This window comes from Serinus canaria, chromosome 2 (assembly GCF_022539315.1).
Source record: "Serinus canaria isolate serCan28SL12 chromosome 2, serCan2020, whole genome shotgun sequence".
NCBI classification, from domain to species: domain Eukaryota; kingdom Metazoa; phylum Chordata; class Aves; order Passeriformes; family Fringillidae; genus Serinus; species Serinus canaria.
Window position 1 is genome coordinate 146,356,708 of NC_066315.1, and position 24,979 is coordinate 146,381,686.

Genomic DNA, 24,979 nt, shown 5'->3' on the forward strand with positions numbered 1-24,979 from the left:
ACAGAGAATGATAATGATGAGATGACTGTCTGTTCTGCTGACCAGCACTGTCTCATTGTTTCCCCTTCCTCATCCATCTGACTTCATCCTTTTTCAATCTCCTATGTTATTTTTGGACTCTAAATCCTCTGGAGCAAAGGCTGCTGTGGTGCTGTTTGTGCAGGAAGCTGCCTGTGAGTCCCTGGGTCACATCATATAGGTACTGTAATAACACTATGATGATTAAAATAATAATCCCCACTTGGCATTCACAAGGCATCCCAAAGCCACAGTGACCTGATAAAGACCCAGAAGGTAAAAAAGCAGTGATAGGAAATGGGAACAGGGGTAGGTGTAACAAAAAGAAGAAAATAGGTTCGAAAAGGTAAGAGCAAGGATCCATAGGGCAAGAAGCAATGGCAGCAGTCTCAGGAAGGTAAGAAGAGCTTATGTCAAGGACAAAAAGCCTGTGGCACTTGTTCTTTAATTCAGACTGCAGCACCCTGTCCCACCTTGCCACACAGAAAGGGGTGTCCAGATCTGGTCCCTCAGTTTAGGAAGGATGTTGAGATGAGATGCTTAAGCACATCCAGAGAAGGGCGATAAGGCTGGTCAGGGGCTTGGGACACAAATCCTGTGAGGAACAACTGAGGGAGCTGGAGGTGTTTAGTCTGGAGAAAAGGAGACCCAGAGGTGACCTTATCACTCTCTACAACTTCCTGAAAGGTGGGTCTAGTCTGCAACCAACTTCCTGAAAGGGGGTTGGTCTCTTTCTCCAGGCAGCAACTGACAGAACCAGAGGACAAAGTCTTAGGCTGCACCAAGGGAAATAAATATAGGTTGGATATTAGGAAAAATTATTTTATGGAAGGAGTGATAAAGTACTGGAATTGTCTGCTCAGAAAGGGGTTGAAGTCACCATCCCTGGATGTGTTTAAAAAAAGACTGGATGTGGCACTTTGTGCCATGGTTTAGTTGAGGTGTTAGGGCATGGGTTGGAGTCAATGATCTCGTAGATCTCTTCCAACCTGGTGATTCTGTGATTCTGTGGTATTTGCTTCTCTGAGACATCCCTGTAGATCCTTGACCAAGGCACAAGTCTGTGGCAAGGCAGGGTGGCTTTATGACTTTGCAAGGGTAAAAAGAGTGACGTCCTGCTGCAGCTTTTCACATTCCTCTGCTGTGCCTTTGTTTTCCTGTAAATCCCACAGTCCAGCAAGCTGTACTGTCTCCATGGGCAAAGAGAGGGAAGAGCTCTGCATTGTGATAGATGCTACTGGGCACAAACGAATGTTTGCATGGATTTGCTGAATTCTGGAAAATTTTCAGCAGCAGAACAGAGGAAAAAAACACACACAAAAACCCCCCCAAACCACCGTCCTTCTTACAGTTCTTAATTTCCAAGCTGTTCTTCCTCACAGGATGGCCTCAGGGGAGTTTCATTGTGCTTCCTGATCCTGGTTTACTGCCCACTGTCTGCTCTTCCCTCAAGTGCCTGTGAGGATTTTTCTGCTGCCACTATTCCTCAATGGCAGCCTGCCAACTCCCCGAGGCCCTCTCCTTCCTTGCGACAACTCTCTGCTGGCTGCATGCTCTCTGCTTGGCAAAATTAAATCTACTGGTAAAGATGAGGCATGCCAATCTTTTTTTCCATGCTAGGCAATCAATCATTTCCATTTGCTGTGAACACTTAACTTTCACTGGGAAAAGTGATGACCCAGCTAGCATCTCAATTCCAGGAACGTAGCCAAACACCCTTCAAAATTGTGGCCAGCTATTGATTTTCAGATCACCCATCTTCAGACATGGAAACCTTAGGGATGGTAACCAGCTACACTAATCCACTCCACCTACACATCATCAGTCACCTCTCCTGGCTGCAGCAGTCTCCATTTGTGGTACTTACTGGGATACCAGCTGGGCCAGGTTCTCCTGCAGATCCAGGCACTCCATTTTTGCCCTGTGTCAAAAGAAAAAAGGTTAGTGACATAATTCATGCTGAAACTAGAAACATTCAGCTACACCTACACCAGCAGGGATTTCTTTAGCATTGTTCAGTCTCCTCTTCTGACAGAGTGTGAAGTATCTTATTTCCAACTGACCTCAGAGCTTCAGCATCCCTGATTGCCTGGCTGATCTCAGAAAAAAAATCAGTATGTGGACCCAAATCAGCAGGTTGGAGGAGGACCAAACCAGCACTTCTTCTACTTCTCCTTCCCTGCACACCTGTCCTTATCATATGCAGCATCCTTCTGGATGGATGGAGCCACTTCCTCTGGTTGCTCCAGGTCACCACTGTTCAGACAAGAATCATCTCAGGCTTCCCCTTTTTTGGGGAATGGAAAGAAACACTTGTTCTAACACTTGATAGTTACCTAATACTGGACAATTCAGAATGAGCCAAATCATCCTTTAAAAGAACCTGTTTCTCACTGTTCCTCGAGAAAGCAGCTGAGCTAATCATACACAAAGTTTGGTGAGATTAAGTTTTACACTCCTTTTCTCTCAACCCAACATTCAGAGTCTCTCCCTTCTTGGAGTTGACCATAAAGACCAGCCCTTGAACTGTCAATATTCAAAATCATGCCTCACACTCCTTTTTAGATAAATAACAAAGAAAAGGAAGAACAAGAGAAACTGATACTTTGCCTTCCAACATACAAGTAACTCTTCTGCAAAGAAGAATGTGGCCTGGAGTTCTGATAATTTCTATCTCCTCAAATATTTTTACTCACTGCTAGTGTTGTGCAGGGGCATGGCACGATAGTGAGTGATGCCAGCAGTACAGGAGTAATGAGATAAATTATGAGGCAGACACAGAGATCTCCTTATGTTCTTGCAGTCTAATCTAAACTCCAACCCCCCCCCCCGCCCCTTGGAGGGACCTGCTGCTCCAACTCCTGGCATTGATGAGTCAGCATTTTCTCCCCCGATCATGCTGTGAAATTTGTTCCACCACCAGATCTTCCAAGAAGGAAAGGAACTCACTCATTGCAACACACTAAAGATGTGCCTTGGTTCAGCAACAGAGATACCAATTCAGATTTGATAAGGATTAATTTCTAAGACAGAATTTTAAACCCTGTGAAATTAATAAAAGTAATTTCTGAGCCATCCCAAATGAGACTTTTTAAAATGTCAACTAGATTTCTATTTCTCCACTAAAGCTGTAATAAAGCAGTACAGGTGAATAGTATCACAACTGGACCCCACAAAACTCAGTCTGGGCACCCACAGTGAGTGTCCACCTTTGAAAACTGAGATCATGTAAGAAGTGAGTAGGATCCGAGAGGCAGGACTGAAGTATGAGTATTTCTGACTCTGCATCCTGACAGAATCCACTGAACTGTTCCTTCCACTGAGTCAGCAACCATCAGTCCCTTGCAGTATTGTAAGTCTTCATCAGTTTCTAGCAATAATATTCTTATTTGTCTTTCTGAAAGGCAAAGTGTTTTAATCAAACATTATCTCAGTCTTCCTAAACTCTCTTATTTAAGCCAGAGTTCTGGACTACAGAACATTCCCACCACACACAAAATGCCCCATCCCTGGAAGTTTTCAAAGCCAGTCTGGATGGGGCTCTGAGCAATCTGCTCTAGTGGGTGGCATCCTTTTCTAGGGGAGGGGGTTAGAACAACATTATCTCTAATGTTCCTTTCAATCCAAACCATTCTGTAAACTATTATGGATCTCTAGAAATGGCTTGTCAGGAGAGAGAACTCACCGGCTGCCCTCGGAGTCCTCGAGGGCCCTGTGGTCCTATGGGACCAGGATCACCCTGAAAGGAAGCAAAGTGTTCTGGTGAGTGAGAAAGATCTGACACAGAGGCAAGTGAACAAACATTTTAAAAGGTTCCTGCTAAATTACACTGTTTACATATTAGGGAAAACAGGATTAAAGGAATCTCACTGCCCCTTTTTAGTTATTTATGAGGAAGATCAACCCTTTGAATTTTAAACACCTACCACTAAATGCAACCTGATTACAGGCAGAAACCATTTCTATCAGGTTATTATCAGATTATCTTAAAGCTGTATTTCTTAGGGACAGAGATTATCTGAAATTTCTCAAGAATTGACAAGACTATTCTCTCTGCAGGGAGGCTTCACAGCTCCCTCCATCTCCTCTGAGGGGTTCCTTTTGATCTGCCCTACATTTTGCTTTGTAAGGTACCATTTTCAGTGCACCAGCTTCCAGTGACACAAAGGGGTGCAAATGAGAAGCCACTTCTCCAGGTCCCATGGCAGTGGCACATCAGCTGCTTGGAACATTGCTCAGCAGCTGCTGCAGGATCCCACGTCAGCTGCTCCCTCCCAGGACTCTGTTATATGACTGCACTTGACACTAGTCATGCTAGAGGAACTGTTTGTTCCATCTTTCTTTCCTCTGAGCAGCAGCAACTTATTCCATAGGTATTTCCCAGACTTCACTGGAGCAACACAGTCAGTCAGGTACAGCTGTGGCAGAGGAAGCGTGACAGAGCCTGGCCTGGTGGGACCTGCAGAGCAAAGCTCTGCTCAGAGATGGGTGCCAGAAGACAAGGCCATGGCTACCAAGCACAGCCTGGGTTTCACACAATGCTGCTTTCTCTGCTTATCCAAAGATATATCTGACACCTTAGTGCCAGCAGCTGAGCGGTGACAAAGGCCCTCTAATTCTTTGTTTCCCCTAATGATCTTTGCACAAATCTTTCCCTGCAGTAATTCACCCTTTATTGGAGTTTGTGCAGCTGTTTCAGGTCAGGGTCACTGTGAATTAAAATTTTCATTTGTCAGGGAGAAGGAGATTCATTTCTGCTCAAAATGGTGCACTTACATCCTTCCCTGGTGGCCCCTCACGACCAGCAGGACCCGTCACACCTGGCTCTCCCTGCAAATCAGCAAAAAGGGAAGAGATCAGCTCAAGGTCAAATTCAGACCAGTATCACCACTGTAAGTGGTATGGGGTTTCTGCAATGTGTGACTGAGCTCAGTGAAAAATTTTTTACAGCCAGCAAGAGCCTCGTTCATCTTATATGACATGCAGCTTATAAAAATAACTCAGAAACATCTCCTGTAAGTGATGCACAAGGCAGTGCTCTGCTTTCCAGCAAATTATTTGCTACTGCTACTGCAGGGACTGAAAACCACCAACACATTCATGATAGAGAAGCTATCATAATGAGGAAGAGATGAGTCTCTCCAGCACTGGATTTTTCACATAAGCTTCTGAAAGCCGAAAATTTTATTTCCCTGTAAAAAAGGCAGAATTAGGTAGAAGAACATCCACCATTTGTATTCTCCCTTTTACACCAAGAAGCTCCAAAGAGAGTGGAGAACAACTTTTCATGCAGGACTTGAGGTTTGGTTTTATGACCCACAGGAAACTAACTCAAAGGGTCATTTCTATTCACTTTTCTGTAAGTTTTGTACTTCAACTTATTTTACACTTTTTCAGCATTTGTGGAGGAGAGCTAGCACTTGTCCAACAAGTGCAGTAGGGGTCCTCACTTTGCCAGCATTTTTACCAGAAGGATGTGGTATGGAGGCATCCTTGAGACTTACTCACAAAGGAGTATCTCAAAGGGAGCATCAGAGGATTCAGCTCTACCAGCTGCCTCACCTTCCCTGGAATCAGAAGTTCAGCAGAGGGAATGAAGACAGCTGCTGTCATTTCTGTGCCATAGATGTGGCCCATAGTTGAAAACACTGTCATCAGCCACATGAAACACTGTCATCATTTTTACCTACTGCCTCAGAAAAGGCAATTTCAATTCCCACAATCTTTCTCCAAAGGATTGTGCATGAGGTACTTGTTACTTACCCGGGGACCTGGGGGACCTGTATCTCCTCTCTGTCCTTTGAAACCCTACACAAGGGAATGAAATCAGTAATTATCTATCAACCTGATGCAGGAAAGACTAAGAAAACTCTAGCTTGAATGTTCATTTAATAACCTTTCTAGTTTTGCCAAAAGTTACTGGGGACTGATCAGCATGGAGCAGCTGTGTCCCAGGGAGTAATTAAGCAGGGACACATCACAGGAAAACTTTTCCATGGCTCCTTAAGCTGTAAAACCAAGGCTGTGCTCTGTGTATCCCTGGTGTGTTCAGCCAATACGTTATTTAACCCTAAATTTTACTGTCCCCACTCTTTCAGAGGACCTGTAACAGAATACAAGGGCCACAGTTGTGACTTCTGGTTGAGGGGTGTCATGAGCTTACGTGCTTTAATTTCTAGATCAGGAATTTACTGTTCTCCAATGTGAAGTATTCAGAAGTATTCAGTAGTCAGTCTGTGTTCTATTGTTGTTGCTTATCTATATATTTTATTTAGTCACATCGCCAGGACTGGTTATATGTTTGCATCAGTAAAGAACCTCATGTGCCCAAGAAACGCTCCCTGACTACAGTACAGGGGGTTGAGTGGGTGGAACCCCTCAGAGCAGCACCCACCGGCAATCCTCTGGCACCCTCCCGGCCTGGAAGCCCTTGTTCTCCAGGCTTTCCCTGTGGGAAACAATAATGCTTGTGTTAGAGAGAGCCCCTGGTCCACCTCACTGCTGTTGGAAACCTCCCAGTCCCCTCCCTCAGACACAGCATCACTGAGAACTGGGTGCCCAGGGTTTGTCCAGCAGAGTCTGAGTCTGCAGGGAGAACAGCAGGGACAGACATTCCCAAACACACCTCCAGCTGCACTGCTGTCTGCACTCTGAGGTCCTGAGGCACCTTACAGATCTGGACTGGTGCACGTTTGCAGGGTCAGAGCTGCACCAATCTGCACATGCAAAATCAGCATCTGCACTTAGAAATCGGATGGTTTGGTGCAAACACAAACTATCTGCAGCTTCTGTGACAAGCACTCCTCTACTTAGCAGTTGTCCTAATGCCTGGGAACTTGGCTGTTCCCAGAACCACTAAGTCCCATTAGGCAAGTCACAGGAAGAGGCTGGCAATGCCTGATACTTGAAGCACATTCTTCATGTAACACACACAGTTGCAAGAAATAACATTCACTGCCAAATTTACTAACATGGCCTTTTAGCTAACAACTTCATGGCTCAGCTTTTTTCCCTCAGCAAATGCAAGTATAGACTAAGTACAGAAAATCAAATATAAATCCTCTAATTCTGGACAACAGAACTGTCTCAGAGCAATCCAGAAAAAAAGCTTCTTTAAAGACTCCTCCTCTAAACTTTTTATGCCCCATAAACTTCTATCAAAAGGATGGATCACTAGGCTTAATGTTACAAGACAACCTTCTTTCTCTGCAGTGTTTAAGACAGCTGTAAAAGTGGAGTCACTAACTTTTAGTGTATTTATGGTAGTTGTAAAAGTAAAAGAACACAGTTTCTTTTCAAGATTGCTCATGTGTCATGCCTATAAATCGCTCAAGACAATACAGTTCTTCTGGTGTTAAAAACAGATGTGCAAACAGGCTCCTTGTTCCCCCTAAGGAGTCCATAGATAGGCAGCTTCAAAAACAACAACTGGATGCAGCTTCTGATTGACTGAGCAAAACAGTTTTAAATTACATTACCGGCTCCCCCAGAGATCCTGGTTTGCCATCTTTACCATCATTCCCAGCAATGCCCTGTAAAATGAAATGCAAAACAGGATAAAATTAACAAGGATGATTGGTGGGGGTTTTGTCAGTGTGAGAAGTCTGCTCAACATGACATGCTTATGTTTGTCTAAATCTCCAAAACCCTCCCTACTTCTATAGCTCGGCCATAAACCTCTCCCTGTTACACCCTGTAATGGCACAATCTCTTTCCCTTTCCAATATGGCAATAATTCCCTTTCCAGCAAGGTGAGCAGGCCAACAATCATAAATCAGGATTCTAAAACCAACTGTATAAATCATTATAATGCCATTATCTTCAGGTAGGCTACTTTACAGTAGAATTATCTCTGGCTCTATCCTTATGTAAGAATCCTAAAATGTTGTACTGTTACATTTTCCAGAAGAGAGGAGTCTATGCCCAAGGTGCACTTGAACCTGAGTCAGTGCAAAGGAATCATTTTGACTGGATTCAGATAAAGTAAACGTCCCAGTCTCTGAATCCCTGTGCCCTTACACTGGAGTTATAACTTGATTTCTGTGCTCTGTAAAAGAGTATTTCTCCCAGTGAGAAGACAGGCAATGAACAGTCCTGATTCACATTGTTATTAACACTTTGCTTTAAAGTGATCAAATACAAATCCTGGAACAAAACAAATACTGTCCTGGAAGAAGGACATTGCATCAGCATGACAGACACTGCTACAGACCACACCTGGCTCCCCAAGCACCTCAGAGTGTCACCTCTTTGTTTTACATACCTATGTGTGCATGAATAATTTAATGTACTGAATTAGAAGGAGCTTAATCACACTCACTGGAAGTCCAGGCAGCCCTGGTGGGCCCTGTGGACCTGGGGGACCATCTTTGCCCTGGAAAGAAAGAACAAACACTGAGTCAGGCAAGCTCCTCAGAGGCTTCTATCAGATGAAGATGAAGATTTATCACATGTAGAGTCTGACAGGGGACAACTGTGAGAAGGTGGTCTTGTAGCCCATGTCACACAGTCTATGAGGTTTTCCTGAACTCCCTCTAGTTTAGAATGGATGGCTCTCTTTCAACATTAAAAATTCACTATTATCATTGAATTCTCACAAACCTATGAAATCACTCAGAATATTTTTTTTTCTGAAGCTTAATTATAGATAATATTTCATCCTTAGCTTCCTGGATGAGGTGGCCTGCAAGGAAGCAGATGAGTATTTTATACCTCTTAAATGAGTAGTTACCAGAAGTACCTTGCTGACCATCCCAAAAAATCCCCTTACCCCACAGGATTGGACAATATCACTCCAGGTCTTTCACAGTGTCACAGTCTTATCACCCATTTGAAATGGAATTTCAGCCAGCCTGTTCATTTATTCTCTGGCCTCTGAGAATGCTCACTGATTTCATAACAGCCATCAGAAGGACCATCACTGTTCACTTATGATGAAGTTCAGGTTGTGAAATGGCTCTGCAAAAGGCACCTTGTCCCTTAGGAAACTTTGCTCTAGAAATTCATAATGGAATTACACAGTTTTAAACTGTTCCAACTCAATAGGGAGTATTCTTCAGGGAAGGCTTATTTTCAACTTTTCAAACTGAAGTTAGCATCAATCAGATTACCTGACTCTCCCAGGGTTTTCTGACACACTACCATAAAGTAGCAACTGAAAACCCTTCAAATGAAACAGCAATGTCAAAATTCTTCATGGGGTTCTCAAAAGTTATACCTGTATTGGTATTTTTTGTGGTGCCAGGAAATAGTGCCAGGCTTCAGCATCTCAGCAGCCGGTTATATTTTGATAATCCCCACAGAGAGTTCAGGTATTAGCCTTAGGTCATGAAGCATTTAACAGATTTAGGAATCCTGTTCTGGCAGGTAATAGCAAGGACAGACAGACAAGGGGTACAAAAACTTTCACAGAGGTCTCATGGCCTGGACTATCCTCTGGGTAAACTGGAATTCCATTTGGTGAGTAAAAAAAGAGCTAAAACAGTAACCTGTGGTTATTTGTGGAGGTTCTACTTGCAGGCTGATTATTTTAGGGAGCTTTCAAAGGACTTTACATGGATGCCAGCTCAGCTTTACTTCACAGATCTAAACCTAGATGAAGCCAGCAGTCAAGCACAGAGCTCAGAGCTTACCATGTCTCCTGGGTTTCCTGCTGGTCCTATTGGTCCTGGTGCCCCATCTGATCCCTAAACAAAATAAAGCAGAAACAACGTGAATGATTAATGCATTTTATATGTTTGTCAACAAATTCCCTACCATAGCTGGCAACTCTGGAGCTTTCTTTAATCACTCAGCTTAACATTTCATTCCATTTCTTCATTCATCACTGAAAAGCAGTGCCAACCTCTGCACTCAATCAGCCTCCAAGGCCAGAAACAGTCAGATATTTGAGTTTGGTCTTGGCTCTACCTTCTTAAAAAGGGGACAAATAGGAAAAACCCAATCATGACAAAAAAAAAACTCTGAAGATCAGCAATTATGGTAGAACAGAAATTATGAAGCACACACTGTGGCAGGCAAGCTCCTGGAGCCACAAGTCAATGCAGACAGAGGGAAAAGTCAGCAAAAGCTGAAGAACAAAATTGCATAGGGGACATCACATTTTGCTCTGTTTTGACAGGCTCAGTTTTACTTTTCTTTTGGCTGTGAGTCTGTTCAGGAGGTCTCAAAGGACAATTTAAAGTGTTTTAATCCCACTGGTTCAGCTCTGTAGTTGTAGCAGTATTAGGTTAATAGAGACACAGGAAACGTGTCTGTTATTACCTTTTCCTAAAATAAGTCTCATGGGAGCTCAAATCACCCGCCAAGCAAGTTCATGTGCTGTCACAGCAGAAAAGCACGCAGCATCCTTTAGGCACTGAATATAGAATTTTAATCTAATTCCACCTTTCTGGTTATGTCCTGTCATTTAGTTAGTACAATGTGAATTCAGGCTGTGCTGATCCCCAGAACAGATGAAGGTGGCACACCCTCAGCACTGCAGAGCCAAACTGCACTGTAAGCAGCAATATGAGCTGTGATGACTCTGGGAAATGAAAGGTGGTTTGGAGAGAAAAGTCCCTGACTCAGAAAAAAAACCCCCAAACTTGAAGGGAGTAAGACAGGAGAGCCAGCAGGAGAACCAAGTGATTTCAGTCCTGATCCTACACTATCACCCCTTTTTAAATACAAAGAAGGATAATTTTATTCATGGAGAGGGCAGAATCTAAGAATGAGGACTGTGATGGAGAAGGAAACGTAAAAGGCCTTTTAATTCAAAAGTAACTCACACAACATGAAAATAAGAGAAAATCCAGTCTGATACTACTGTGCAAAATTGAGAACTAAAATGCTCTTAGATCCGCTAGTTCTAGACTAACAACTTACCCCACATACAGGAAAGCACCTATACATGTACTAAATAGTCCCCATGGAAGAGTTTTCATCATCATCTTTGTATTGTATAAAGAGAGTAACTGAAGCTTAGCAACAATTTACAGAATGAATTGAAGCAATCAATGGAAAGTGGCCAATGTATTAAATAGCAATTACCATGAGCGGGGAACTCTATCACACTCAGGGGATCATTAGGAACCCGCTGGAAAATGCAAATTCACTGCCCTGACAGATGGGAACGGTCCTGTGCACCACATGGAGCTTGCAACACCCATTATCAGCAAGAAACTACAGGACCATCTTTGCAACAGAGGAACTTACAGGTGGACCAGGGTTTCCAGGAGCCCCTGAGAAGCCAGGCATTCCAGGGTGGCCCTGCAGAATGAAATCAAAGACTTTCTTTATGCATGAGTCACATACCTACTTTTATAAAAGTTAACTGGTGATTTTTGTGAAGTAACATCAAAATTAGTCAATTCACACAGAGCTGGTTATAAGGGAATAATGGCTTTTTAAAGTGAAACCTTGGTTTTCAAAGCATGCATTTCAAAAATAACATAGTTAAATTTCAGGTGCACTTCTTGCCATGCATATTTTAGTCTGTGCTAATGGCAGATGAGAGCAGATACTGTGAAATTGCACAAGACAGGAGGTCAGTTGGGAAACCAAGCCTGTTTAAAATGTCCTAAAAATGACATTGAAGAGGTGTTGATTTGCACCTTAAACCAGTGACTCAGCTCTTGGCAAAATTAACTATAAAAGTTTACTCTAATTTAAACCATTCTCATCTTTCCTGTGGCATTTCAGTCCCTCCTAAAAGAGGTCCTTCTTACATTTATCATCTAAGACAAATAAACACACTGGCTTTTTAAACACAAAGACACCTGAACTCTTAGAAATCACCTAGGGATTATTCAAGGAAATGAGTAAGGGTTAAGTAATGCAGAGAAATTAATGCATTCAGTCCAGAGGTGAAGAAACAGACGGTACTGGGAGGTTTTTATTGGAGACGAGGATGGAATCTGTAGAGGATTGCTATGGTTCCACACTTTGACAGAGCCCATTTGGGGTTTGTCAGTGATGAAGAGATCCCATCTTCCTCCTCTGCCTCTGAGAAGGGTGCTCTTGTACAGGCATCACAGGAGTTACTGATGAAGGACAATCACAGTGACAGCACTGCTGGAAAGTACACTCTGTTTTTACCTGTTCACCTTTTTCTCCTACTTCCCCAGTCATGCCACGGTCTCCTTTAGCACCCTGGTAATAAAAAAAGAGCCAATGAAAGTCAATGAGATTCAATGTTGTGACAGCTTTTTGACCTCTCTCATAAAGCACTTGGACATTCAAGAATAAAACTCAAGAATCAGGACTGAGCCCTCCTTGCCCTCCTCTTAAATTCATCTCTAGAATTTCGCTACCAGTGCTGGAGCCAGGAATATATGTGGAAAATGGCCTCTCAGAAGAGCCAGCATTGCTGGTTTTTAATGTTTTATTATCATAGGCATAAAGAGGAATTCACACAGCCTTAAAGACCAGGCAGGTTATTAGGCACTTCACTAAATCACATCTTGATAAAGAATCATCTGGTCCAACAAAGGTGCCCACACCCTTCAGGGACAACAGCAATAAAACTAGCACTTCTAAAGGGCCAGAAAGTTCATACCCAGAAAGTGCTCCCCTCTTTCTGTTCTAGAGACACTGGCAGAGACAGCTGACTCAAATGTGCATGTCTGCATTACCAGTGTTCACAATGTGACAAGACAGTGAAAATTACTGAGGTAAAGGTGAACAAGGTGTGAACAATGCACAGAGCAATAATGAAATGCTGGCCATGGAAACAATACACTAGTTTGCTACACGAGAGCTAGGAGACAAAAGGGATAAAGAGGGCTGGTATTTATTAATAAAAGAGCTCTAATTCATATGGCCAGAAGGACTGAAGCTGCTCATGAGCAAAGATCTGCAGTTCTACTGCTCTTCTTTCAGAGCAGCACCTAATAGCTGGATGATGCTGGTAAGGACAATATACCATAAAGTCAAAAGTGCAGGGCAATTTGGGTCTTCCACTGCAAAGATCCTCCTAAGACATGCAGAAAAGAGTCACAAAGACTGACCTTGTGTTTGCTCCTTCCCTGGGGTCATCAAGTATCTTATTTTTTTCACTATTTTTTGAGAACTTTTTTTATTGAATTCAAGTTAGACTACTTATCAGTTACTTTATTTGACTTTATGCACATCTACAGTTTTAAATTTATGCTGTTATTTCACCTAATCATCCATTTTTCTGCCTAAATCTCTGCTTTTTTATGAAATATAAGAAAGCAGCAGATGTGGTATGTCTCAGATTGCTTGGCATTTCTGCCAGTTATTGGCTTTATGGGTTACTAATTCTCTTGTAAATTTTATCCTGGAACATACTTTCATTTTGATCAACTCTATGGTTACTTTCGAGATTTTGCTGCTATCCCCAACACACTTTTAATTGCAATATATTAAATTAATTCATAAAACTATGTTAGCTTGTCCTGCACTCTAACAAGTGCAAACACAAAGATGTTAAAATAGCAGGAGCTCCTTTGGATAGTAAGTCAGGAGTGAAAGGATGTCTGGAGGCAAGCATGGCCAATCATTAAATCACCTTACCTCTCCCTCATTGATTTGTTTTGATTTATTTCACATTAGGCAGTTGTAAAGGTTTTAACTGTGGCTAGGCACTGACATTGTGAGCAGATTGGTGACAGCTCTCTTTATGGGAAATGCTTGAAACGTGACATTATTGGAATACTTCAAACAACGGAAGTTTTATGTTCACCAATCTCCTAGACCATGAAGCAGCACCACATAGCTAAAAGAAGTTTTTCCTGTATAATGTTTCAGGAAATTCTTGGAGTTGGGTAAGACCACCAGAGCAGATGGTGTGTTTGGAGCTCAGCAGCCCATTGCAGCCTTAACTTAAGTGATTCCAGGACATAAGATTCAAAAAAGGGAGGAACATGCATGGTGACTACTGCTGGGACTTTAATTTCTTTCTCACCTAATTTGAGTTGAAACTTATTCTCAAGTCTATCCATTAATGCAATGAAATTCAACACCAAGAATCAGACCCTTTAGATGTGTCTGCCTGTCTGTGTGTGAACAGAGGGATGGCAGAAGACACCATTAAAGTGAAACAATCCCTTATGCCATGGGCAAGGACACCTTCCACTAAACCAAGCTGTTCAAAACCCCGTCCAACTTAACATTTAACATTTCCAGAGATGGGGCCTTTAACATTTCCAGAGATGGGGCATTCACAACTTCTTTGGGTTACCTGCTCCCAAAATAGTTAGTGTGACTAATAAGTCACAAGCTTTCATGAGACAAGTGAAGAAAACCAACCAACCTTTGGGCCATCGAGCCCAGGTGGGCCTGGAGGACCTCTGGGACCAGCAATCCCCTGCAATGCACAAGAGGTAGAGGTAAACACTAGTTTAGTTCATTGACTCCACAGGCCCCTAGAAAGAATCCAGCAGGTTGTTGATGAGAAAGAAATTAATCATCTTATAGGGAAACCATCAACCATATTATTAAGAGAAAAACAAGGTCCAAGCAGATCCAGGCATGGTGACTCCCTCAGCTCTCTTACCATTTTCCCATCCTGGCCATCTCTCCCTGGTGGTCCTCGGAGACCTTTATCCCCTTTGAAACCTGGGATGCCTGGCAGTCCTGGTGGGCCAGGAGGGCACTCACTGCACACATCCTGGGAGAGAACATGGGAAAACATGTCAGTAATAGGCTGCAGGCACTTAGCAGACCCTGTGGATACCCACTATGAATGCAGCACTGTGGTGCTGGTATTCTTAAACTTTTGGTGTTTTATCTCAGGACTGGGGTGAATTTGCCTTAAAGAACAAATGAGGGAAGTGTGAGGCAGAGTGAGGGTCAGCAGCTGAGTTCACACCTGCTCCCATGGGAAGTTTCCTATCAGTTCTAGGTCCTAATTGGTCACCCAGGATCAGGAAACCAAGGAAAAGCTCTTCCTGATAGGGAAGTCAGGGAGACTAGAAAGACTATCAAGAAAAACATTGGTTTGAATCTACAAGACCACTAGAAGCCTTTGTCTGCTCCAGGCTTAAAGATCTGTGTTACTGCTTAGAGGGCAGGTTTCTAGGGAAAAATCAGGTGCATCACAATGTCAGAAAGGGTTCTGCAGAATTATTCAGCAGCCAGCTTGGCTAAGGACAACTCATTCAATGGAGTTTGTGAAGACCAAGTGAATGTCACAGTGTCCTGACCAAATTTTATCATGGAGAATCACTACCTCCCTCCTTCCAAACATCTTTGAAGCATGGTCTCAGTATCCTTTACATTCCAGCTATCCTCAGGAAATTGAATCTATCTATGACAATTCCATTTCAAAGGCAGACTCCCTCCAGTAAAAAGGGAGGGAATCCTGCCCATAAGAGCGTAATACAAAACAGATAATCAGGTGGAGAGTCAGGAGCCCCTGCTGCAACACCCAACTCTTTCAATTATCTGTTGCAAAACTGTGGGGTAAATTGTCCTTCTGAGTCTCAGTGCCTACATCCACATTTATCTACTTACAATGTAAGTGCTTCAGAAACACCTATAGGTGCTGCTTTCTCTACCAAGTGTGGAGTGAAAAAATACCAAGCAGAAAAAATGCACAAATGTGCTTAACCAAAATAGAAGCAAAGGAAGGAAATAAATGAAAGAACATCAAAGGGACATCCTGTACCCAAGAATGAGTCTCTTGCTCTCATCCAGATCAGAAGTCGCAAGCAACAACTTACAGTGAAACCTCCAGAACAATACTGGGGTCCACAAAACAACAACAGCTCTTCAATGAAGAATAATCTCATAGTAGCAATCTTAAAAGGGCCCTTTGGTTAATGTGGTTGGTAAGAGAAGGTAATTTTTTTAGTTTATTTGAATCAATTAGAAAAGATTTCTTGCCAGGTTTAAGACAGCTTTAAAAACTCACAACTCAGCCCATGTAAATCTGTAGAGATTTTTCAGTCAACACCTATCAAAGACTGACTAATTTCTCACAAAATTCTCTACATGGAGAGTAAAGGCAGACAGATTATCACTTTTGAATCAAAACTAATTATGGGGTTAATTACCTGCATCTTTTTAGAATCACAATGCAAACTAAATTTGCACCCAAAATTACTCCGGTCACTGTTGAAGGTGTATGTGAAAAAATCCAGCATTTTATTAAAATGGTTTTCATTTTCTGGTTTAGATAATTTAACTTGATAATGCTTATCTCTCCTTGGAATGCATGCCTCAGAAAGAGCTGAGGAAGTCTTAGAGATGTTACAGAGAACTTTGTAGGTCATTTCACTGCTGGGGAAGGGCTTTTCATCTCCACTGTGAGCTCGTGTCCTGATACCAGTGCAAGCAGGAGACTTGTAAGTCTTGAGCTTTGAAAGAGAGTTTAAAGACACCTTTTGCACTTGTAGATCAGACACTCTCCTATCACAGTGTTAGGTCTGAATCAAACAGAGACATAAACTCCCACCTTCACTAAAAGCTATTTACCTTTACCAGGAGATTTATATCCTCTGGAGTGAGCAGGGGTGGGGAACCCTGTGGAATGAAACATTCATTATTTCAGGCAATTTTAAGAGGTATCAAGACATGAGAGTTTTTCCTGAACATGTTCTTGGACTCTCACAGGTTTTCCTTATCCTGTCTAGGATTCACTGGGTCAAACTTGTACTTCCCACCCTACCCTACCAACGCTTTTCATTGGAACCCGAGATGAGTTCTTGCTGAGGGTACTGTACAGTGGTGCTAAGAAAGGGCCTTTAAAATTTTGGCTTTTATTTACATGCAGAATATCCAGTTGTTCTCATACCATTCCAAAGCCTTCACTAAACCTTTAGGGGTTTTAGTCTTTTTCCTACTGCTCTGCTGGGAAAAACAACAGTGGAAAAGCACCCTAGTGTACTCCTGAGGTGAGGTGTACAGGTGGAAACTGAGTTAAAAGGAAGATGTAACACAGAACTGAAGTTACATACAGGTTTTCCAGGAGGTCCTCTTTCCCCTGGATTTCCAGGTACACCCTACAGATCAAGAAAAAGAAAAAAAATCATTATACAATATATATTATATTGAATATTGTTATACAATAACCCCCTGGTTGCTCTTGCACTCTGCTGACTGATCTGGACTAGCACACATTTTACTTTCTTCTGCTGAGCAGCACTACTCCTTGCATGTGACAGACAGCAAACTCCCCCAAGTATGTGCAACTTGAACATCCTCTCAAACACTTGCTAAATTCATCTGAGTCACACAGAGACTTGAATTGCTTTAGCTTGACTTCTGGTGATAGGAAACACTATGAACTTTACTGGTGTGAAGGATGAAGCTTTAAATCTCTGAAGGCACTTGTCAACAAGCAAAATCAATTTGTTTGTTTGTTTGGTTGGTTTTTTGTTTGTTGAGGTGTAGTGGTACCAGTTTTCTTGAGATGAAGGCATAGAAGTTACCAGCATTCTCAGAATTTTATGTTCAAAAAGGCAGAATTAGGAAAAGGGACAACCTCTACCCCACAGTGAGCATCTCTTAGATGTTGTTTACAAGGAATTAAGTTTGCTAAAAACAAACAAAAAAAAAAAAATGTTTAAAAATTTTTGTAAAATCTTTGCTTAAAGTAATGCTCACTTAGGAAACCAAACACTTTGAACAAGACAGTTGGCCACGTCTCAGATGGTGACAATAATCTGCATTGTGAGGATCCTTGCAGTTTAAAGGATACTCAGTGACATTTCCCCAAACCATTTTCTGCTGAATTCCTGTATCCACCTGGTCCATCACCCTGTGTCATCACTCAAACAAGTGCATGTTCTATTCATACTGAGAACCTTAAAGAGCATAAAAAATTTACCACATGATCCTACCTGAATAATTTTTTTTCTAACGGAACAGTTTCTTCTGACCATCTAAAAAGATCTTATTTGTGTTCAGCTTTGTTGATTCTGCAGAAGTCCCACGGGGGGTTTTCTCTGGGATGGCTCCAGATTTGCCACCCAGGATGTTCATAGAATCATAGAAAGGTTTGGGCTGGAAGGGATCTTCAAAACCATCTAAATTCAACCCTCTGCCATGGACACCTTCCACTAGACCAAGTTGCTCCAAGCCCCATCCATCCCTGGCCTTCCAGGGATGGAGCAGCCAAAGCTTCTCTGGGCAACCTGTGCCAGTGTTTCACCAAACTCACAGAAAGAACTTCTTCCATATATCTTATTTGAACCTACTTTCTGCCAGTTTGAAGCCATTATCTCTTTTACTGCCACTTCCCTTGTGCGGCAGGAAAAAGGTTGAAAGTGGAAGATTTGATGAGAAGGGAAAAACAGAGTTGTTTTCACTAAAGATGACCTTGCAGCTGGAGGATGCTAAGAATATTCGGTGTGGAAAATTTCACAAGTTGTGTTTTCTTTGGGTTGTTTTCTGCCTGTCTTGAGAAATGGAGGTTTTATAGAAGATAACAGAATGCTGTAAAAAAAAGACATTCCTCACAGGCTGGGGCCTCCCTGCTGGGAGAAGGAGAGATAAGGAGTATTGAGGTTACCCTGAGCACTTTTTGCCCCTACTAAGATGGAATAAACTTAGCAGTGTATGTGTCCCCATTCTGCCAGAGTGGTAATCGAATAAATCTATTCTTTACACTTCGACCCTGGATTTTGGCTGTCTTGGTTACCTATAGTTCCCACACTTTGTCAAAAGTCCCTCTCCATCTTTCTTCAAGGCTCCCTTCAGGTACTGAGGACCACAAACAGGTCACTCTGAAGCCTTCACTATTCCAGGCTCAACAATCCCAATTCTCTCCACCTTTCCTTGTAAGAGAGTTGCTCTATCCCTTTACCTGCCTTGGTGGCCTCTTCTGGACACTCTCTAACAGTTCCACAGTTCCTGTGCTGTGGGACCCCAGAGCTGGACCCAGCACTGCAGGTGGGGTCTCCCTAGAGTAGAGTAGAGAGGCAGAATCCCCTCCCTTGACCTCCTGGCCACGCTGCTTTTGATACAGCTCAGGACTTGATTGGCTTTTTGGATTGCATCAACATCTGGATGCTGACCAAGGTACAAGTAGTGGCTTTCAGTCAGTCTAGGCTCAGCAGGAGCTACTCTTTGAGACCATCTATTATTTCCATATGGAAAGTTCCTTTAAAATTTGGCCAAATGCTTAGCCAGGAAGGACATTGGGTGTTCTTTCTGCCACGTTCTCAGGTTATTCCATTTTGCCAATCAGTTCATTGCATTATTTACACAGACAACCAGATGGGGGCATGGGGATTCATGACTGAAGAGCACTGTGTGTCATGATACACCACAACTGTAGCTACAGGGCAAACTTGAATTTCATCCTTGAGTCTCACTTAGTACTTAAATACTGTGTCTTGCTAGAGGAGAGAAAAATGGGAAAATATATTGATTATCTTTTTCTATGTCTACATTGAATACTTCTGGATGAGCAACAACCCTTCAAGTACCTTGGCATTCTAACAGACAAAAATTAAACACATACTGAAATGGACCTAAAGTGGAGCAGAAGTAGTACTGAAGTTCATGGACAAACCCTTGTTTCCTGAGGAACTAAACCTTCTGCAGGTGAGAACAAAGAAAAGATAATGTCTGAAGAAGATGTTTAGCTCACATTTCTCCTCAAAAGTCCTTCTGGGGAATTGAGTAAGTATAAGTAATCATTTTAGTCATTTATAGTCTTCCATCTTCCACAGAATTTCATAGTGAATCCTGAGAACTGTGCATTGTTCCCCAAGTCCCTTCCCTTTCACAGATGCTGAAAGGTCATGCTTTTGGCACCCTCTCCACTGTATTCTCAGCCACTTCTGCAAATGGGAAGAGGGATGGCTAAGTAACAATTACACAGATCTTATATTCCCAGACCTACTTTGTTCAGGAAGACTCACACAGAACTTGCTCTAAAAGTGTGATGCAAAGCAAAAACTTGAGCCATGAGAATAATCCTGGATCAGAAAGCAAGACAGAAAAGACAGTTCAGAAATGTCTTTCATGCTGACTAGTAGCACAGCTATAAATATATGCCATAGGGCTCACTGACAGCCTTCTGCTTTGGGATCTGAAATATGAACATGACACTAGTGGTGTAATCTGAGTATTTAAAGATCTTTTAAAAAAAGAATATAGGAAAAGACTTCTTAGTTATGTGAAAAGATACACAAGAAAAGAGTGAATAAAATGGAAATCCTTGGAAAGGATTAAGGACAGCTATGATGTCCACATGGCATCAGACTGCCTTGAGACAAAAAGGGATGAACCCATTTTCTTGCATGCTGTATGATGTGGAGCTGGTGATGTCTCTAAAAGGGTGGAAATGAGACAGGAAAAGAAATTATGCTCTGTGCCATGGCTGAAAAACCTGAAAAAAACCCTGAATACCCAGGAAAAGTTCCCCAGAAAAACTGAAAGGTACAAGACTGCAAACAGAGAATGTCCATTGAAGAACACTTTTGTGAGCCAAACAGAAAAAAACAGATGTAGATGATGGCACTTCAGCATGGTGTATTATCAGAGAACAGGCCAATGGAAGCAGAGTCAAAAGTAGAGGAAATATTGCTGGTCTGCAGAGGCCTGGAGTTAGAAAAGGCTGACAAAAACTGACAAGCTGCAAATACAGAACTACAGAATATCCTGGCTTGTTAAGGACCCACACAAAATCAAGTCCAGCTCCTGGTCTTGCACAGGACCATCCCAAGAATCACATCAGGTGCCTGAGAGCACCTGAAACTCTGGAACTCTGTCAGTCTTGGTGCTGTGACCACTTGCCTGGGGATCCTGTTCCAGTGTCTGGCCACTATCTGGATGAAGAACCTTTTCCTAATATCCAACCTAAACCTCCCTGATGCAGCTTTACATTGCTCAGAGCAGAATGAAAATATCAGAATGAAGACATAGAAGTTAAAACTGCATCTGATAAGCTAACAGGGGAGGGAACTGGAAAACAGAAAGCCAGAAAATTCAGAAAAAGGAAATGAGTCTGACCCAAAAAACTGCATGGCACAGAAAATAAATGCTGCTAACACAATGTGGGAAAATGCACAGACCCAAATAACAGCCAATGTTGGAAAACTCTAAGAGTTTGAACACTTTCAGGGGATTGCAGCCAAGAGTGGACAGGACAAAGCAGCACATCCAATGAGTGGTACAGCACACCAGTACTGTGTGTCAGCCATGAGGAGGTGTGATGCACAGTATCCAGAGCATCAGTCTGCAAAATCTGACACACAGAAATGGTCTTTAAATGGGAACTGATGGAAACTGTGCTGCTGATAATGCTAAAAAACAATATTTAGCTTAGTTGGTTGGCAAATGGTGCTAATTATGCCAAAGTTGTGGGTTTGATCCCCTCGTGGCTCATTCACTTCAGACTTGGACTCGATGAGCCTTGTGGGTCCCTTCCAATTCAGAATATTCTGTGAATCTGTAACTAAGAAGAAATTAAATGCTGTTGCAGTTAACAGGCAAAATCCTATGATGGGGGAAATGATGCTCAGGTCAATGGTGATTGTGTAAAATACTCAAAGAAAGTCTGTAGGGAAACATAGGTGTACAGGGAAGTGTGTAAGTCACACAGGCATATGGTGGGATAGTTCTATCACAAGACTGAAAATTAAACTTGAAATGCAGTATCTTAAATCAGTTATATGTCACAGCAATAAAGAACAATAGGTGGGTTAATAAGTGTAGCCTGGTTTGGGGTGTTAAGTAAAACAAACATGAAGGCTGCTTGGAACTGTCCTTCTAACTGGTTGGGAAAATCAACCTCAGAACAGCAAACTCTGCTTTTCAAATCCATTGGCAGTAATTTATGCATCCACAAAGGTTTTGCAATTATGAAAGCAAACGCAGGGGGAAGATGAACTTCTTAGTAATGCTGGAACTTAGTTACCATAAATAATTAACCTAATTAAAAAGTGATTAATTCAGTGTTTATGTTAATTCAAATTATCATAATCAAAATACAGAAAGATCCTATTAAACAGGTGCCCTCACTGCTAATAGGAGGATAAGAGAATATCTCATTCAGATTGTTTCCTAATCTAAGGACACTAAATAGGTGTGTTGAACAGAAACATTTATCTCCCAGCAGACAGGCTGGGGAGAAGAGATGATTCCCACAACATGAAGTGTAAGAGTGGCTGGCCAGAGAGTGTTTGCTCCTTTAGGGGTATCTGGTCAAGAACCTTTTTGAATTCAACAAAGGAAGAGAAGGAGAAAGTCATAAATTAGAATGTCAAGGACACAAACCTGACCAACAAAAAAAGATGGCAGTGATGGGAAGCAAACCTGGACATTCACATTAATTGATCAAGGCATGTGGAAATATGAGGAGGCTTATTGCAGCAAGGTTACATCATCCAGGACCTTGTCAACTGGGAAATTAAGGGAAAAGGAGGAAATCAGAAACTAAATTTTACAAGACACATAGACCTACAAAAAAGCAGATCTTGTCACTGGCAGTAACTGATGGCCTATCAAAAACCACAGACTGCACTTGCTGGGAGAGCAATCAGGACCTTGCAAGTGATCAGACTCCAAACTGGGGGACCATGAACTGGGAGGGCTGAGGGACTGATAGAGCTGGGGAGATGCATGAAGGGCTGTGCAGGGGAAGACAGAGGAACAAACAAACGGGGTAGACACAAAAGGGTGTAAAAGGGGCTGGCAAACCAGAGCTGGCTGAGCACTTGTTTGGCTGAGCCCTGCAGCTGCCCACCATGGCTTGTCATTTTACATCTTCTAAAAAACCTTTTCATAGAATCATGAGATGGTTTGGAAGGCACCTGAAATCCCATCTTATTCCAAGCCCCTGCCATGGGCAGGACACTTTCCACTGGACCAGGTAAGTCCAAGCCCCATCCAATGTGACCTTGAGCACTTCCAGGGACGGGGCAGCCACAGCTTCTCTGGGCATTCTGCTCCAGTGCTTCACTACATTCACAGTAAAGAATCTCTTCCATATATCTAATTTAACCAGGCAGGAGGGACCTACCCTGCAGCAGCTGGAGGAGACAGCACTGCATATAACATCACTGAACATGCAGACATACTCTTTTATAATTCTCAGACTAGGAGACTGGCCAACTTCTTCAACAGAAGGTACTTAAGGCTACACTATTTTAATGCTTGATACAGGAACATCACCAGATTTAAATGTGATTTGGATTTTATTTTTTTTCCAAAAGCAAGAGAAAGTAATTTTTTTAAGTGGCTGAGGTCCTTAAAGTAGGCACAATGTGTAGTAGTTCTGTTATGGAAAAAATTAGTCATATTATTCGGGTAAAATAGACCTAAAAAAAGCACACTTTTCAGGCTTTAAGAATTGGAGCTTTGGTTAATCAGAAAAAAAATGAAAATTTAAAGACAAGAAAATTTTATATATGCAAGAAGACAACATGTCCCAGCTTTGTTGCAGAAAAAGATAATTCATAGGGATTTATGGACATAATAAACTCTAGAGGACAAATAAATAGCAAGGCTTTTTCTAAGAGGCACAGACAAAGGCCAAAGCAGCAAAATTGTACTGTAAAACTAGGCAAGTATTTTCAAAACCTAAATTTTAATAAGAAAATACACTGTCCTGAGAACTCTTGATATTAAATTGAGTAGCCAACAGATGTTTCAAAAGGTGACTTTGGGCTATCCCAAAAAAAATGTGACACATGCTTTTAGGGGACCAGAAAAAAACTAGAAGGTAGTCATGTAAAAACTCCAGTTTATTCACTAGTGGGAGAGAATTCAGGCCAAAGCTATTGCAAAATTAGCATTGACTCTTTCATCTCCCCAAATAGAGTTATAAATCTGATTTGCTATATCAGAGAATGCAACTGATAGCAGGCACTTTCACAAGCATCTGATGTGTTTGCAACTGGAAAAATAATTCAGAGAGTAACTTGATGTATGTAAATGTGATTTAAAAGAATTTTCCAGTCTCAGAAAAAAAACCATGGAATATATTTGCAAAGGCCACAGCAAAGTACAAGACACTGAGGCAAGTCATTCAGGCAATTGACACTGCATGGCTTGGGAGCTGCACAGCAAATTCGTATTAGCAATTCAAATTGGAGCTTTCCTATCCAATGATATCCTTTTGAACACAGCAGAGTACAAAAATGGACATGTTTCAGAGGATACAGGAACACTGCATTGGCACACAAGAGTGCAGAAGCAGAACAAAAAGTTCCTTATGCTAGTTAAATAAAGATAGAGATCAGGGAACTGCAAATGCATGATCTTGTCAAAATAGGTTATCCCTGCTGACACACCAAGAAATGTTGGAATATGCCCTGTACCTCCAATTATACCTCCTGAAACACAGACAGAAAGGTTTAACCAGTGATCACACAATACAGAAAGGTTCTAAAAGACATATTGATTGCAATTAAAGCAGTGAGTGTAACAAATAATGTGTTTTATAAGTAGCCTGAGGAATGTTTGTGTTTGGATTAATTTTCTGCAGGGAAAAGAAAAATGTAAAGACCTCAGTGCTGCATCTCCAAGAGTTGACCAGCCAATGCTGATCTGAGCAGAGCCAGAAACAGACTCCAAAAAGCTGTCACAGGCACTCTCCTCACACAGTACAGCTCTAACAAACCCATCTATCCCATCTCCTGTTCAAAACATCTTAATTAAAATTTCAAACATCTGAGGCAAGGGGATGAGACCTAGGGACAGGCAGCAGGACACAATCAATCCCAAATTTCTGGCTGCCCAGGGACACAAAGGACCATTTCAGTTACCATGGGCTCTGGAATAAAACCCTGGCTCAATCTTCTGTCTTGTGACAAAGTACAGAGTCAGAGAATCTTTGAACGGTTTGGGTTGAAAGGGACCATAAAGATCATCCAGCTACAAACTTGTGCCATAGGCAGGGACACCTTCCACTAGACCTGGCTGTTCAGAGCCCCATCCAGCCTGGCCTGGAACACTTTCAGGGATGGGGCATCCACAACCACTCTGGGAATAAGCAGGTGGGAAGGAAATGGGACCTTCTTTCCCCCTTAAGGCCACCTGATGGGTGTCAGTAAAGCCA

General features: G+C 42.2%; 1 protein-coding gene across 1 annotated transcript in view; it reads right to left on the reverse strand.

Moving 5' to 3' along the window:
- COL22A1 (collagen type XXII alpha 1 chain) overlaps positions 1-24,979 on the reverse strand; it is a 206,314-nt gene that overhangs the window by 18,494 nt on the left and 162,841 nt on the right. Inside the window, exons 43-56 of the mRNA XM_009090824.4 lie at positions 16,923-16,967; positions 16,441-16,488; positions 14,519-14,632; positions 14,276-14,329; positions 12,097-12,150; positions 11,215-11,268; positions 9,651-9,704; positions 8,339-8,392; positions 7,497-7,550; positions 6,413-6,466; positions 5,782-5,826; positions 4,795-4,848; positions 3,704-3,757; positions 1,886-1,939 (exon numbers count right to left, since the gene is read on the reverse strand). Of these exons, the coding sequence (XP_009089072.2) occupies positions 1,886-1,939; positions 3,704-3,757; positions 4,795-4,848; positions 5,782-5,826; positions 6,413-6,466; positions 7,497-7,550; positions 8,339-8,392; positions 9,651-9,704; positions 11,215-11,268; positions 12,097-12,150; positions 14,276-14,329; positions 14,519-14,632; positions 16,441-16,488; positions 16,923-16,967 (792 nt within the window). The remainder of the gene's footprint in view (positions 1-1,885; positions 1,940-3,703; positions 3,758-4,794; positions 4,849-5,781; positions 5,827-6,412; positions 6,467-7,496; positions 7,551-8,338; positions 8,393-9,650; positions 9,705-11,214; positions 11,269-12,096; positions 12,151-14,275; positions 14,330-14,518; positions 14,633-16,440; positions 16,489-16,922; positions 16,968-24,979) is intronic.